The sequence below is a fragment of the Pimephales promelas genome, chromosome 24 (assembly GCF_988280905.1).
Source record: "Pimephales promelas chromosome 24, fPimPro1.hap1.1, whole genome shotgun sequence".
NCBI lineage: Eukaryota > Metazoa > Chordata > Actinopteri > Cypriniformes > Leuciscidae > Pimephales > Pimephales promelas.
The window spans coordinates 13626543-13642427 of record NC_142792.1 but is presented as its reverse complement, the minus strand read 5'-3'; the positions used below and the strand labels follow the sequence as shown (position 1 = coordinate 13642427).

Sequence of the window (15885 nt, the reverse complement as noted above, 5' to 3'; positions counted from 1 at the left end):
AGTACATCAGATGACCCAGAGGATGGCGCCTGTAATCAAACACTTCCACGCCGCTGATTGTACGTTTTTTAGAAATAATGTTTTTTTTTTTTTAATGAACATTGTATTTCATTTCAAACTACAAACAATTACACCTCCACAACTGAAAATTACATTTTTCATTCAAATCAAATAACCAAATGTTGGCCCAAGTCTACAAAGCATTTTCTGATCATCAAGGGACTTGCATCAAAAAGTACATTGGCTCTACATTTTAAGAAAACAACAAAACAATAATTTACCAATCAAATACAAGTACTGAGTCAAAACAAACAACACATTTCGACTACAAAATTACAGTTGGAGTGCTATACAGCGTACGATGATATTTTTTATACAAAATATTTTACAAACGATGTTCAATATACAAGCGACTCAAATGAGGTAACAAACAATCTGATTTATATGGCTCTCTCATACATTTCTTTCTAGCATTAAAACATGACAAATCACGCCTTATTCGGGAGAGGCAACTGCCGGATCCTAAATCTTTAGGTTGTTTGCCAGAAGAGCTGATAGCTGATGCGACGTCAACCGTTCTGGAAGTTACACTTGATTAGCAACGCCCCCAATAGTACATTAAGGTGGAAAAGGAAAGCACCACCACATCATCTCGATGTGGCCAAATGTGTCAAAAGCTACAGAAAAAAACACATGCTTAGAACACTCCAAATGGCACTTTAATGAGCTCTCTCTCTTTCTGTGTGTGTGTCTGTACACACTGTTTGCTTACTACACTCGAATAGCATTCGCTCCATTGGCTCCTTTTACGACAATACATTATGGCCAGAAAGCATGTATTGCACTTATTAGGGGACTATAAGCATCATCCTTGTAAAGGTCAATTCCCTATTACATATTAACGAGTCTACATTTACACTGGCTTTGCCCAGCACTGCTTGATCCAAAAGCAAGTCTTTCAGCAACTCAAAGCAACCTGTCCCAAACACATCTGTCGTGCATCAGCGCTTCCTGAGAACGGGAACGCTTCGAGCTCTCAGTACATGTCTCTGTAGATCTCCTGCAGAAGAGGATGGAGTGAAGCGTCTTCTGTCTTCTTGATCTCCTGGACCAGCTCTGCGTGCTCTGTCACCAGCTGCCGCAGGTCGGCCAGTTTCTGCAGCAGCTTGGGAAAGAGCAAGCCGTTGTCCGGGTGGTTGGACGACAGGTGGAGCCGAAGGGCGTGAACTATGCTCTCCTGGATGTGCTCGATCCGTGACACGTTACTCAGTCCTGGACGGTCTGCCGATGGAGATCCAGACAGAGAGAGAGACAAGAGAGACAAAAGCAAAAACCCAACACTAATTAAAGGCTACATGCCATTCTTTTCTCCTAAATTAATCATATTTCCATAATTAATACTAAACTTTGGAAAAAAGGGACACTGACTTTAACTTCCATTTATCTGTACAGTGTGTCTTTATCTGTAATGTTGTCTCTCTTTAGCATATAGGCCTTCTCCAGGAAGCTGTGGTTTGAGGTACTGTCTGTGTTTTTGGTCCCCGCCTCACCATCTCACTCTGACCATTATTGTGCGGGACTCAAGAGGTGACATAAAAACAACCTGAACCACAACTAACCTACTTACAGTTCAGCAAAAGAGGTGAGATATTAACATGTAGGATTGCTCGTGAACAGGGGAAGTTTAGGATCTAATTTACTTTCTAATTTACTTTTTTTACCCCTTGTGACCCCAGTTTAAAAAGAAGCATGACATAAACTGCATGTCAATCATTTCATTTCCGAGTAATGCCCATTTTTAAAACTGCCTCTACTTCACTTCTCCCAGCGCCTCACCTCCGCAGCAGATAATGGCAGCCACGAACAGCGCCAGGTCGCTGTCGTCCAGCTCGAGAGCGTTGAACCTCGTGGCGAACTGAAATTTGGGCTCCATCATGTCACTGAAGGGCTTGCGTAGACTCTTCAGAAACTCGCGCGTGATGAAGCCTCCGCCGCGAGCCACCAGCAGCCCGTCTTTATTCATGCAGGACGCCAGCAGGGCGAAGAGCGCCTCGTACGCGCCGTACTTCAGCAGAGTCACCTGGTCGTTGAGGTCCAGGGTGGCGAAGCCGGGCAAGGCCTTGGCGAACTCCGTCAGCTCCGTGACCGTCGCCACCGAGGCGTACTGACAGAACAGGAAGAGCCGGGCCTCCGCTTCTCTCTGCTGCGGAGTGGAGCTGTCGCCGGACGCCACGTTGCCCAGCAGCTGGGTGAGTAGATTCTGCTCTGCGTGCTGGAGAGAGTCCATGTCGTGGATGACGAAGGGCTTCAATGAAGGACAGAGAGAGAGAGAGAGTTCTTGATCAGTGAAGCTACTTTGAATCCACAGCTTGCCCAGCTACTCGGTTTATAGTCAAGCCTTTTGTAAAAGTACTTGCCTACTGTGAACTACAAACAAATAAGAAAACTACACTGAAATGGGTTAACATTTTTTAAGTAACATTTCTTTTCTCTGACCTTAAAGGGGTAGTGCACTTTAAAAACAACTTATGCTGCTAATTTACTGATTTACCCCCATGTCATCCAAGTTGTCCATGTCATTCTTTCTTCGGTCGTTTGATGAAAACATTCCAGGATTTTCTCCATATAATGGACTTCATTGGGAACCAAACGGTTCAAGGTCCAAAAGACAGGCTTTTAAACGATTCCAGACGATGAATAAGGGTCTTATCAAGCGAAACGATCGCTCATTTAAAAATACAAAATAACAAACTTTAACTTTTCAACTTTTTTGAGTCAATTCGTTCATTTCATTCATTCAAAAAGTTCAAACAGGAGAGTCACGAACGCGCATCACAGAACAGAGCAAGGCGAGCATTTGAGCTTATAAAACTTTATTCATCTTTAACTTTATTTATAAGACCCTTATTCATCGTCTGGAATCGTTTAAAGCCCTTTGAACAGTTTGCACTGAAACTGTCTTTTGGACCTTGAACTGTTTAGTCCATTATATGGAGAAAAATCCTGGAATGTTTTCATCAAAAACCTTCATTTCTTTTCCACTGAAGAAACAAAGGCATGGACATCTTGGATGACATGGGGGTGAGTAAATGATCACCAAAAGTTTTTTTTCAAAAGTGAACTACTCCGTTAATTTTGCTAGTACAAAAACCATTAGGGATTTCCAATTAATGAATCACTGTCAAAAAATTACAGATATTTACAAACTAAAGGCTGGACTGCATTACACAACTATTTTAAAACGCTACATATAAACTTGTCGACTTGGCAAATGTTACAGAGAAAAGCTGGCCCTCAAGTCTCTCCAAACACAACAAACTCAAGCGTAAACATGCCTTTTTTGCTAGGAGGCGCGTGACAAATTCAAATAATGGGACGGAATCATTCTCAGACACTACGTGAGTTTGTCATCTCCGGCCTAAAATCTGCTGACTGGCTATGACTTTTAGCAACTAACAATGACCCATCCAGTCGTGTAGTTTATTCCTGCCTTAAATGCAACAAAAAACATAATAATTATAATCTATAATCAATATAACCATGATTACATACAAATGGACAGAAGCATTTAAATCAAAACGCCTACAATGGTGTGAATGTTATTTTTTCCAGTGCTTTTAAAGAGAGATTAGGAGATTTTGATTATCGTCTCATTTTACTCTGCTTTTGTGAGCAACACACCGTGAACAGTGGAGTACTCACCGGAGTGCTGGTCTTGCCCGTGAGAAACGCGCGTGCTTTGGCTTTGTTCATGTGGAAGTGTTTGAGGTAGGCTTCATGCGTCTGCCTGGCCAGACTCCTCGTGTCCGGCTGCAGTGACTGGTGCTCCTCTTTCCCGCTGACATCCTTCTCTGCTTTCAGCCTCTGCTTCTCTGATTGGGGTATCCGCCCAAAACGGATAGCTGTCAGACGCGCGCGCACACACACACATTACCGATAAAAATAGCTACAACCTCATGCATGCTGCCACAGTCAATGTACTGTATACAAACAAAACAGGAACACGCTCACACACACACACGTCTGGTTCACTATCTTTGTGGAGACTTTCCATAGACGTAATGGTTTTTATACTGTACAAACCCTTAAAAAAAATTTATGCAGTTTTACTTTTTAGGAAATAAACTCATTCTGTATGATTTCTAAGCTTGTTTCCTCATGGGGAACTCAATTTAGGTCCCGACAGTGACACGAGTCCCCGTGAGTCTGAGTTCATTCAGGTTGAAGTATCCACCGGGATGGAAAAACATAAACACACACACACACACACACCAGTGTAAGGCGATACATGCTTAACAAAATGTTCAGTAACACTCTATTTTAAGGTGACACAGTTTTATGCATAATTACAAGTAACAAACCCTATCTCTATAGTAAGTACATGTAGTTAATTAATATTACCTTACAAATAGTGTAACCATGCTGTTATTTGATTTTTTTTTAAAGGTGATGTGAAATAGGTCAACGTTGTTAGGTCAATTTGTTTTGTACGTACGTTTTATTCCACATCACTGACCTCAGAAGGTAACCCAGTTCTAATTTGATTTTTGGAAGTAAATAAGATTTTTTCTTTTTTTTTTTTTGAAAATAAACCCTTCAAATCTGCCTATTCAGTTTGTGTCGTGTAGCTAGATGCCCATTTTCTCCAAGTTACATTTTTTCCAGTTCTGTGAATGATGGTCCATCTATGAAAAAAAGACCTACACCAGAGCTTCATTTGGTACAGAAAGACAAAGCTTTTGAAAGCATTTTAGCATTGTAGTTCTGAATAATAGTTCTATTTTCCCAAATAAACCATAAGTTCCATACATTTAATCATCTGCTTTGCCAGTGACACGACAGCCATCAGACAGATTGTGTGATGATGCAATTATCAGTAATGAGGATTTCCAATGTATAACATATTGTTTTATTTGAACTCACTGTGCTGAATGTTTGTTCCATTTCTTGTCAAAAGTAACTTATAGACATGGTAAGCTAGGCTAGTTATATCCCGAGTTCACATTTTCTCTACTAGGGAAGGGGGTGAGAGGGCGAGTCACGGTTTTGTTCGTGTTGAAATTGCATTTATCAATCCGAGGCGCGTCGTTAGACATGGGCTAACGATAAACATTTTTATAGCCCCGGATCTAAAAAAAAATAAATAAATAAAAAAAATTCTTCATCATTATTAAATTTTAATAATTTATTAAAAAAACGGGTATTTTAATCTGTCTTTTGGAATCGTGTATTAAAGACGATTAAAATGTTCAAGCAGATCAAATTTACAATTCGGTTAACTTGCAGCTTTAAGGCTTGACTGTCATTGTTGTTTGTGGCTTCTGGTGGTAGCTATTATGGTCATTAGACACTTTTTAAAAGTAAAATAAGGAGTCATGAACGATACGAGGCAAGAAGAGTTATCTCATTTACTGGTGCCGTTCCCTCATCAAAGCTCAGGGCGGTGAAGACTCTTCAGCAAACCCTGGTCGTCTAACTTAACGTTACCCAAGTTAGCCCTGTACTCACTGTGGTTTTAATGCAGAACATGTAAAGTATGTGGGACCTTACTATTTCTTATTATTCATCTGATTTGGCGATTGAAACACGATGTGTAAATTAACTATTCCCCTCAGATGGAGCTAATAATTAGATATCAGGGGCCGAATAACAGGAAGAGTCTAAGATGCGATTTGCAAATACTAAATATCTTCAGGAATCATCTTGCTTCATCCTATCTTATTTCAGGTTAGGAAAATAGGACTGTGACTGTCTTTATGAGAGAACAATTGAACTTTAACTTAACTGATTGGTGCAAAAAATATTGATTAGCTAACCAGTTGCTGAAACCAATCTTTAATTCTAAAATATAAATTGCTCATTTTCCTCTGGACACAAAAAGATTGCACTAGTGTTTGATTGAAATAACATCTATGCAAAATCATCATTGAAAGAATTCTCGTTAAGGCCATTCCTGTTAGGAATATGGATTGTGGATTGTCAATAATAAGCAGAAACATTCTGCATTTGCATCCAAGCATGGATCATTCATTTCAACATTTATCCTCATTCTCAAATGTAAGAATCTGTAATTATGCTAACATGCTTTTAAAGCTATTGTTATACCACTTTTATGACCTTCAAACACCTTAAAATGCACACTTGTAGGTCTGAGAAATCCAAATTTTCTCGGGGGAGAACCCCCCTAACTTCGTCGCCTTTGAATGTGCGTGACTGTCTGTGGTAATGTGGGCTCGGCTGGTGTGATTACAGTGCCAGGGGTGTTTTTTTTTTCTTAACTAGTCTGCCCCCGCATATAGGCCTGCAATATACATTATTTTCTGTATCGAATCATGTTATCTAATTACCCACCCCAGCCCCTGATGTTTCGGATTCAGCCCCTGATGTTTTTAAAACCTAGAAACGCCCCTGATCAATCCGTCTGAGAAAAACTTGACATCACAGATCGGATGATAAATACCAGAACGGGTGCTTTTTGATTGTTGTTGTATGCGCAGATCCACACTCAAATAGTTTGGGTGGTAGAAAAATCCCCAAGGCTCAAATGCGGGTCAGAGGGCACCGGTTGCGTTAATGCGTTTGCCTTTTATTTATTTGTTTTAGAATTAATTGCGCTGTGTAAACGTATTGAATCATCGGCTCCGGTTTATACGCAAACCACGAGAAGTAGAACTTAAGGTCATTACACTGCTGCCACTTCATCAGTAGCGGGACAAAGGGCAGACATGGGAGGGGGTGTATGGCGTGATATGATACAGATCTAACCTCTGAAGGGATTGCACCAACACTAGCCCTCGCTAAAAGAAGAGACTACCCTAGATCCAGGTCAAAGTCCCGTGATAGCCCTTGGATGGCTTAGATTTGTGCTACCTCACGATGTCAAAGCTAAGACTGTTTAAAGGTTGTTGTTTTATATTTTGATTCTAATCTAAATGTACTGACTTTCAAAGAAGCAATTACGATATGTGTTACGAAATATTATTGTAGTAAACCTGAACACCATCTTGATTACCAATAAAACTTTCATCATCAAGCCATAAACCGACTCTAATCTATAATCGTTTGCTCTTTGTGAAGCTCTTACCGTTGTGGGACATGCCCACTGCAAGGCACTTGCGGAAACGGCAGTATTGACATTTGTTTCTGTTCTTCTTCTGGATCTTGCATTTGCGTTCGCACTTGTCGTACTCCAGTTTGAGTCGGATGGTTCTCCTGAAGAAGCCCTGTGGAAAATTCATAAAACACTTTCAAAAAATTGTAAATCAATTTCAATATTTTTATATGAATGTTTTGGAAAAGATTAAAAAAGACTTAGGGAAGTGGACACTAAGGCCTACAAGATTTTTTTTCAAGATTACAAGATCTAATTTATGCACAAGTTCCATTAAAACAAGCCAAAATGCGCTTTGGGCCTATTATTTTTAATCTTTTACTAACTTGGAAGCTTGCAACCAATAATACTTATTATAAAAAAAGTGGCATTATCATACTCCAATATTTCATAACCATAATTTATTGCTGGGCGGTCGGACAGTGGCTTACACGATGTGGATGAATAATGGATTTATTTAATAAATAGATAGATTAATAAATAGAAAATAAATAGATTTATTTACTAGGACAGTTATTCAATACCAATGGTCTCCGTACATTTCAAGATTTGAAGGGAAGTTATAATTTACCTGGACTCTCTTTTTTTTTAATATATATATTTGCAGCTTCGCTCTGCCTTAAAGGAAAATGGAGTTCCATGGGATTCTAATCTTCCCAGACATGACTTTACAAAACAACTGTATAATGTGAATACCAAAGGAACTGTATCTACAATGTATTGCCAAATAACCAATTGCAATTCAAACAATTTGGCAAAACCATTACAGCCTCATTTCCCCTGCAATACCTTGGGAAACCATTTGGAATAACATTAACCGAGCTTCTAAAAATCCCAATCATAGAGCTATTCATTTACGATTTGTATATAGAACCTACTTAACACCTAGAATTAGACATTTGATCAAATTAGAGTCCTATTTTATGCTTGTTAAATGATAACTCTCAGGTTCCGATGTCTAGACATGAAAAAAAGAATTTGGCTTTCTGGCTTAACTGCTGCAAAGAAAATGCTGGCAACAAGGTGGAAACCACCACATACTCTTTCATTACATCATTGGTGGAACTTGCTGTTAGACAGGGCAGGCCATGAGGTCTTGGTCAGAAGCTCTCAAAGTTACAACATTTCTTGCCGGGGGTGGGGGTTACGGTAGATCACTCAGTAGGGAGGGTAGAGGGGGGATTAGATAAGGTATAAATTGTTTAATTTTATGCATATTCTTGTGCGTGTAGGAGTGTTGTTGTTGTTGTGTGTGGGTAGGTCGAGATGTGTGAGTGAGAGAATGAGTACGTTGTATTTTTGGTGTATATTATGTATATGTTGGTGGTGAATAAGTATACGTTTGTCAATATGAAAGCAAATAAAAAAAAATAAAAATTCTTCACAAAAAAAGAAAATTCATAAAAGACTGTGAATGGTCAAAAAAAAAAAGTATGATACCAAATTGTACATTGATTCTCATTTTGTAATATACAACCGATTCAAAATGTAAACATAAATATAAGGACTTTACTCCCTAAGGCTCAGAATGTGCGATAGGATTCACACCGTAACAATATTTATTTCTCAATAACACTGCATATCTACCAACAGATACAGAGAGTGTGCATGTGTGGCAGATTGTCAAAACACCACAACTGTTTATTTTTCAGATTAGGCTACACAATATTTTAGTAACTCCAGAAGGTCTAGAATTGATGAATATGAAATTGCAATGAAGACGCAGTGAATGATATTTGTCATCATTTCTTCAGAATGGTAGGGTCACGGTTAAAGCCCATTTGTATTTAACAGGGAAAAGCAGAACACGTGCCTAACAATGGAAACGGTATCAGATGAGAACTCATGACAGACTGTCACGGATCACCTCCAAAGCTAAAAACAGAACTGATGACGCATCTCTACACACCGAACAGGCCAAACGATAAAACCGGACTGAGGGAACAGCTCTGAATACCAACCTTTATAGCACGAAGCATTATTTCCTACTCAAAAGCTGTGGGAAGTGAAGTTTCCCAATATAATATCGGCACGCTGCAAATGACTAATTTATTCTTCCAGATTTACCACAAAAGAAAACACAAGCTCAAATGTTAAATGTATCATGTAGAATTGATTTTTTCAGGGCAAATAAACCCTTAAGAAACACTTTACAATAAGATTCTACACGTGAAAAAATTAACAATTTTGCAGATTTTTGAACATTTGGGTGATCATTCATTTCTCATTACACTCATTACAGAGTTCTGCAGTGCTGGCGTATATTTCTAGGAAGAATCACTATGATTGGCTTTTTGATTTTTGCAGAAAATCAGCTACAAAAATATATAATTCTTACACGTTTTGTTCATCAAGGTAATCTTCGCCAATGAGAAACTTCAATGAATTCCGGTGCCTTTGTAAATACAACTGCCAGAAGTAAAATGCTAAAGTCAGACAATAAACAACACCTACACAATGGTCACACGACTTCAATGTCACCACCACTAAGCCTCTGACAAATCTTTTAATCTTTATTCAAAATCTACAAGTTGGAAAGTTAGAAAAGTTTTGCTAGCAACCACCTTTTTCAGGACTTGAAAAAGGCTAATAACACAATGAGTGTAGTTTTACTGATATATTTCATGCCGTAAGGTAAAACACGATGTGAAAATTCCTTGAACTTGTGTTAAAGGGATAGTTCACTTTTGAAATAAATTTTTGGTTTGTTTTAGCTCACCTCAAGGGCATCCAAGATGTAGGTGTCTTTGTTTCCACAGTATTTTCAATTTTGATATTTTTAGGGCAGCCATATAATGGGGGTCTATGGTCACCACCTCAAAGAGCATGCACAGAGAAGTCCAAATTAAACATGATTTAATGACTCGTAAATGTAAGTATGCATTGATGGCCTAAGACACGAAGCGAGTATTTATATCGTTTTTACCTCTTGTAACCACAGCCACGTCCAAGTGATCTGAGGTACGCAATCCAATCTGATCTACGCAAGCGGCGGAAGTGATCTCTCGCGCATGTACGTCACTCGTTGTTTACACACATTTCGGAAGTGTTCACTTTCACCGTGAAGATCTAAACATCCGGGATAAGCGCAAATTAGTACCATTTTTATAAGGCGTCTTACCTACAATCTCTGTTGTGTGTAAACAATGAGTGACGTATATGCATGAGAGATCGCTTCCGGCGCTTGCGCAGACAGAAGCGCCCGCGCCCTCAGATCTCTTGGACGTGGCTGTGGTTACAAGAGGTAAAAACGATATAAATACTGTTCGTTTTCTCACACAAACCGCTCGTTTCGTGTCTCAGGCCATCGATGTGTACTTACATTTACGAGTCATTAAATCATGTTTAATTTGGACTTCACTGTGAATGTTCTTCGAGGTGGTGAACGTAGACCTCCATTATTTGACTGATAGACCTAAACAACCTTTGACCTAAAAATATGAGAATTGAAATTGCTGCGGAAACAGACACCACTTAATTTCAAAGTGAACTATCCCTTTAACCATCTTATTTCAGGTATTTATAACACATTTAAAAATGACTTCAGGATGAGCGAACCAGAAGTGCAAAAAATAAAAATCTGAGATTCATGAAAAAAAAAAAAATCTCAAGAAATCTGAGTTTTAGGACTTAATGCTGCAGCACTCAATACTTATAACATGTATGCTCTGTTTTTACTTTGTTTGTTTGTGTGTTTGGTTCTGTCCTGTTCACCCGTGTGCCCTTAGCCTGGATGCCAGCTGAACTAAGCCCCGCCCACAACATTTGAGGTTGGGAAGTTCGATCTGGACTTTATCCGTTGTGAAGCAAGTATACCCGAACCAAAGCTGTTCGGACCAATCAAATTGTCAGGGCGGGCTTTATATGATGATAGACCGCCAGATGATCAACAGTAACGTAATCATAACCAAAGTGGGAGGGGCTACAGAGCTCAATGCCATGCAGAAACAAAATACTTGACGGACAAAATGTCCCTTCCTTGTTGCAGATTCACTTGAAAGAATAGCTTTTAGCGCTTGTTACTTTATCATATTGCTCCTAGTTAGGAGGACAGGACACTGTGCAAATCTCAAACTGTATATTTAACTAACATGAAAATGAGTTAAACCAGAGCCACGTGTAACTTGAAGAACCAGTGAACTGAACTGAATAATACACTTAATCAGTCCAGAGAGATCCTGATTATGTATGACTAGTTCCACACAAAATATGTTTTTTTAATTAGCATTTCATTTATTTTAAAAGTAGCATAACTACAACTACCATGATTCCTTAAATCAAAACACATATAAACGTATATTTTAAAGTGCAACGTGAAAAAGTGGTAAACTGCATTAGCAGTCAACCTTCGGGTGTAACTGTTCCAGTTTAATTGCACCCTGAGGGGTGCCAACGGTCAAAGTCTGCCCTTGCTGGACAAAAACACATGGCACATGGCAATAACTGGACTAGTTAACTTTAAAGGAAAGGGAATGGCTGTGACCCAGGCTCGAGTCAGCTGGGCTGTGTGGTGCGGAGGTACGCACTAAGTCCTTCTGATTTTGACATGCACCACATGAAGCAACAGCTCTTCTACACGCTTCACCTCACATGTACGAAGGGGGAAACAGCCTCGGGGGAACTCTCAGTCTTTTTGCAAAAGTAGCTATGAAAATACTCCCAAAACTTGCGTGCTCTCTGTTGACACTGGTGTGCTCGCTCAAGTGTTTTCTGTCCCGGGCAGATTTGTGGTTATGAAAGTGTAACACGGAGTCTGTACTACTGGCAAGCAGGGTGCTTCGATATTGACTCTTGGCCCTCGTGTGAGAATTTTCCACTGTACACTATGCATGTGCGCTTACCTTACATCCCTCGCAGGCGTGCACTCCGTAGTGGAAGCCTGAGGCTCGGTCGGCGCAGACGCGGCACTCGAGGGCGAGAGAACCGGAGGAGTTCTCGTCCTGACCTGTGCTGGCCGCGAACGCTTCTGAGGACGGACTGGATGCCGGGGATAAGACATCTACAAGACAAACACACATGTGCACGCTCAATATCACAGATTTATGCATTTAAGATGATGTCCTGATTTAGCACAAATAAAAGTGTGGGCATATACGAAGAGTTCAGATGCAAAAGCCTCTTTAATGATGATTTTTTATCAAACTTGTATATTTAAGTTCAGTAATTTCACTTAAATAACAATTAATAGGTAATTATCATTGCCATTTCAGTGAAATCACTGAACTTAAATATACAAGCTTGATAAAAATCATCATTCTAGAAGAAAATTTCAAATGGCACTTAGAGGCTTTTGCATCTGAACTCTTCATCATTTCCTTCATTGTTTTGTTTCATTTAATAAATTCATACAGTTGGCACAAATTTGTATTTAACAACAATATGTACAATTTTAATAATATTAATAAAGTAATTTAATTACATGACAACAAAATTTATGGATAAGCCTTTTGATCAAAATGATGTTAAAATTGTCAAGCATGTCCAAAGTTATGTCTGGCTGTTTATATACAATCAAATGAATACAAATGGTTCATTCTTGACAGATTAGGGTTGATTTAAATTTTTTTGTTAACACTTTATTTTGATGGTCCCTTTTGAACTTTCTGTTGACTAAAAATCACTTTGCAACTCCATGTCAACTAACTCTCATTAGAGTATTAGTAGATTTATATATACAGTAATGTAACGTTAAGTCAATGGCGTTCATAAACAGGCTGAAAAGCGATTATGCGTGTTGATAGCACGCCGAAAATGGAAATGCGAATTGGCGTGTCATACATTCGCCATTTCATGAGATCAGTAACTTTTCATCTAGATGTTTCTGTGGTTATTCTAACCCTACCGGTCTACTAATACTCTTCTAATACTCTACTGAGAGTTAGTAGACATGTAGGTGCCGTGCAAAGTTACTTATAGTCGACAGAATGTGTTAAAGGGACCAAAAGTGAAACGAAACCCTTTTTTTTATAGACCTGATTGGTTGGGATTATTGTTCGGATTGCGTGTGTCCAAATGCTCTACCTAAGACAGTGGAGTCGTCTACTAATGTGTTCCAGCTCTGGTATTCCAGCACGTGAAAGTTGAAAGTATCGTCGCTGAGAGACTGAGAGATGTCCACCAGCACCTCCATGTCACCGATGAGTTCTCCACACAGAGGGCTGTCCAGGATTTGATCGCCCAGCGGGGACAAGGGACTGTACAGGCTCGGCATATCTACCATAGCGCTGGACCACGGCAAGCTTTGAATCATTCATCCGTCTGCGAAGACAAAACAATGACAAGAAAGGTGAAGACTGAGTGAAGAAAATATTGTTTCATATCTTTTAAATAACTGCAAGACACAATCCCTACATTAAACTGGGATTATTGGTTAAATGATTAAAGCCAGATGAAAACAACAACCAGGGATTTCAGACGCTATTGAATTTAACGGGCGGCTGTGAGGGATAGACTTACAGTCTTTACAATGGCACGCACTGAATAAATGTCCTGGATCACGCAATTTTAATTTGTTTTATGGAGTTTTTTCCACTGAATGAAAGTTGTTAAACATTGCAATCCATTGAACATCCTGTAATTCTATCCCTCACAGTCTTGTTCTCATTATTGTCAAAATTGAATATGGTTCTGCTACCCTGACCAAAGTCCATTGTCATCAAAATGTCTTTGTATATTCAAAACGTTACAATAATTTTAGAGCAACGTGAAAGTTCAATTATTAAAAAGAAGAAACAATAGCAGTTATTTTGCTATTTTACACATCACTGTGTAGACTCAATATCTACTTGGTATGCAAACTGCAACCTGGCCTCTGTGAAACACTGGCTAGAAGAAGATCCATTCAGAGCAATGCTAAAGAAGTAACGTGTTTAAGAGGGGTTGCCACAGAAACCCCAGGCACAGTTATCGCAGCGTTTTATTCAGACACGAGGGGAGCGTTTCAAAGGCTTTGGCCCGCTTCATCACTGGAATGTGATCTCATTCGTCCTGCCATGCGAACTTGTCAAAGAAACCCACCAAAGACAGATTGCTTACCCGATTGTGGTGATCTCAAGGTCGGGTCGAGGTCAAAAGACCTTCCAGGGCGTTGTTATGTGGTTGCTAAGGCGTTTCGAGAGGTTGAAGGGCAGTTGTTTGGATGCACTTCATTTGCTTGATATCACAATCACTGTGGCCAGGCACTTCAAGTGCATTGCCGGGCAGGAGATAACAATCCCATTCAAAGGAATTACCTACTCAAATGGATTCGGACGCTCTAGAGGGAATTCTTAAGGCAGCTCGAGGGGTCTTGAGGACAACGGTTCAAATGGCATTGCACTCAAGCCTTTAATTTCTTACAGCAGTGACATGGAGAAGGCTAACCAATGCCAGACTTGGCATTCGAGCACTTTTGCACATTTTTTTGGAGAAAGTAACGACACACTTTACCTTCAAGCGACAAACACAGCCAATCTAAAATGAACTGCAGATGCTTAAGAGCTGACAAAACTGCGCACTAACATCGACTACCGATGGTAGACGAGCTGTTTCTAGCACTGTCATAAATCAGTGCTTGGCAGACAAGCCCAGTTTCCAGCTCTATCTGCGAGGGGAAGCCAGCCAGCTTTCTAAACTTATACCTGATCTCTCCGTTCTGTAGATTTGCCCGAAGCAGAACAGCAAAAATCTTACCCAGCTGTTTGTCTCCAGCTGTTGAGGCTATGTGAAACCTGAGCTGAGCATGATTCTTCAGTCAACGAACGCACGCCGCGCTCTCTCAGCCGCTGTGCGACAATCATTCCTGATTCTGCCCTTGACACAACATGCACAGACGAGTGCAGTAACAAGCGTTCCCATTGGAGAAACATACAGACTGTTAGAAGGACTACATTTTAGTTAATACACAGCAAAAAAAGTTGTCCTGTTTTCCAGTAAAAATATATCAACATGCTTATATCCCTAAAATAAGAGTCATTTTCTGGTTAAAAATTGCATAGGGAATGAGAGGTGGGGGTTATACTTAAAACAAGGGCGAAAAATCTATGACAAAATAGTAAAGGTGTACTAACAAAAACTTGTAATACTATATGTAATTTTGCTGGTCACGTACATTTATATTTTTTATTGATATTTTTCACATGTAAGGTGAGTATTTTTCATAAGGGATAGAGAAGGATTATAGCATATTAGTCAAGAGCCTGCAAAAAAAAAAAAAAAAAAAATCAAAGTCAAAAGTAAAAAAAAAAAAAAAAAAAGTTTTGTGTCTTGTTTTCCAGTAAAAATATATACACGTTTACAATTTGGTTGAGAAGCAAAACTGCTCGTGATCTAAAACTAATCGCAATTAATCAGATGCAAAATAAAGGTTGTGTATATACACACATGCATGTATATTTAAGAAAAAAATATTTGTATATAAAATATTTATATTATATTTAATTTATATATAAATCTATATACAGTATATGAAAATATTTCTTAAATATATACAAGCAGTGCACGAACATACATCATATAAACACAAACTTTTATTTTGGATGCGATTAATCGCGATTAATCGTTTGACAGCCCTAATAGTTTTTGTCTTGTTTAAAGCTTAAAACTCATACTGTCATGGCTCCGTCATCAAACAGAACTAGTAACAAAGCATACAGGGTTTCTGCAGGTTTGATGAAGGTAAATTTAAGACTTTTAAAAGATATTTTATGACAAAAGGAAGGAATAATTAAGGACAATTAAGGAATAAATTGAATAAAATGCAATAAATCAATGTTCTCTAAATGTCTAGGGAGAAA

At 39.0% G+C, this 15885-nt stretch overlaps 1 protein-coding gene across 1 annotated transcript; it reads right to left on the bottom strand.

Annotated features, from left to right (window-relative positions):
* Positions 1 to 42: 42 nt before the first annotated feature.
* On the bottom strand, positions 43 to 15309 carry pparaa (peroxisome proliferator-activated receptor alpha a). Its single transcript, XM_039668330.2, has 6 exons — positions 13133 to 15309; positions 11953 to 12110; positions 7085 to 7223; positions 3703 to 3902; positions 1837 to 2305; positions 43 to 1281 (listed from the first exon to the last, which is right to left on the bottom strand). Exons 1-6 carry the CDS (start codon positions 13359 to 13361, stop codon positions 1037 to 1039), a joined length of 1440 nt encoding a protein of 479 aa, XP_039524264.2. The 5' UTR covers positions 13362 to 15309; the 3' UTR covers positions 43 to 1036.
* Between the last annotated feature and the right edge of the window lie 576 nt (positions 15310 to 15885).

Bases quoted from the DNA above. Each gene is read 5' to 3' on its own strand.
- pparaa (XM_039668330.2), bottom strand. From the start codon at position 13,361: ATGATTCAAAGCTTGCCGTGGTCCAGCGCTATGGTAGATATGCCGAGC. The intron at 7,224-11,952 runs GTAAGCGCACAT...AATTTTCCACAG, and splicing joins ACGCCTGCGAGGGATGTAAG to GGCTTCTTCAGGAGAACCAT. The intron at 3,903-7,084 runs GTAAGAGCTTCA...CGCGTCTGACAG, and splicing joins AGTGGGCATGTCCCACAACG to CTATCCGTTTTGGGCGGATA.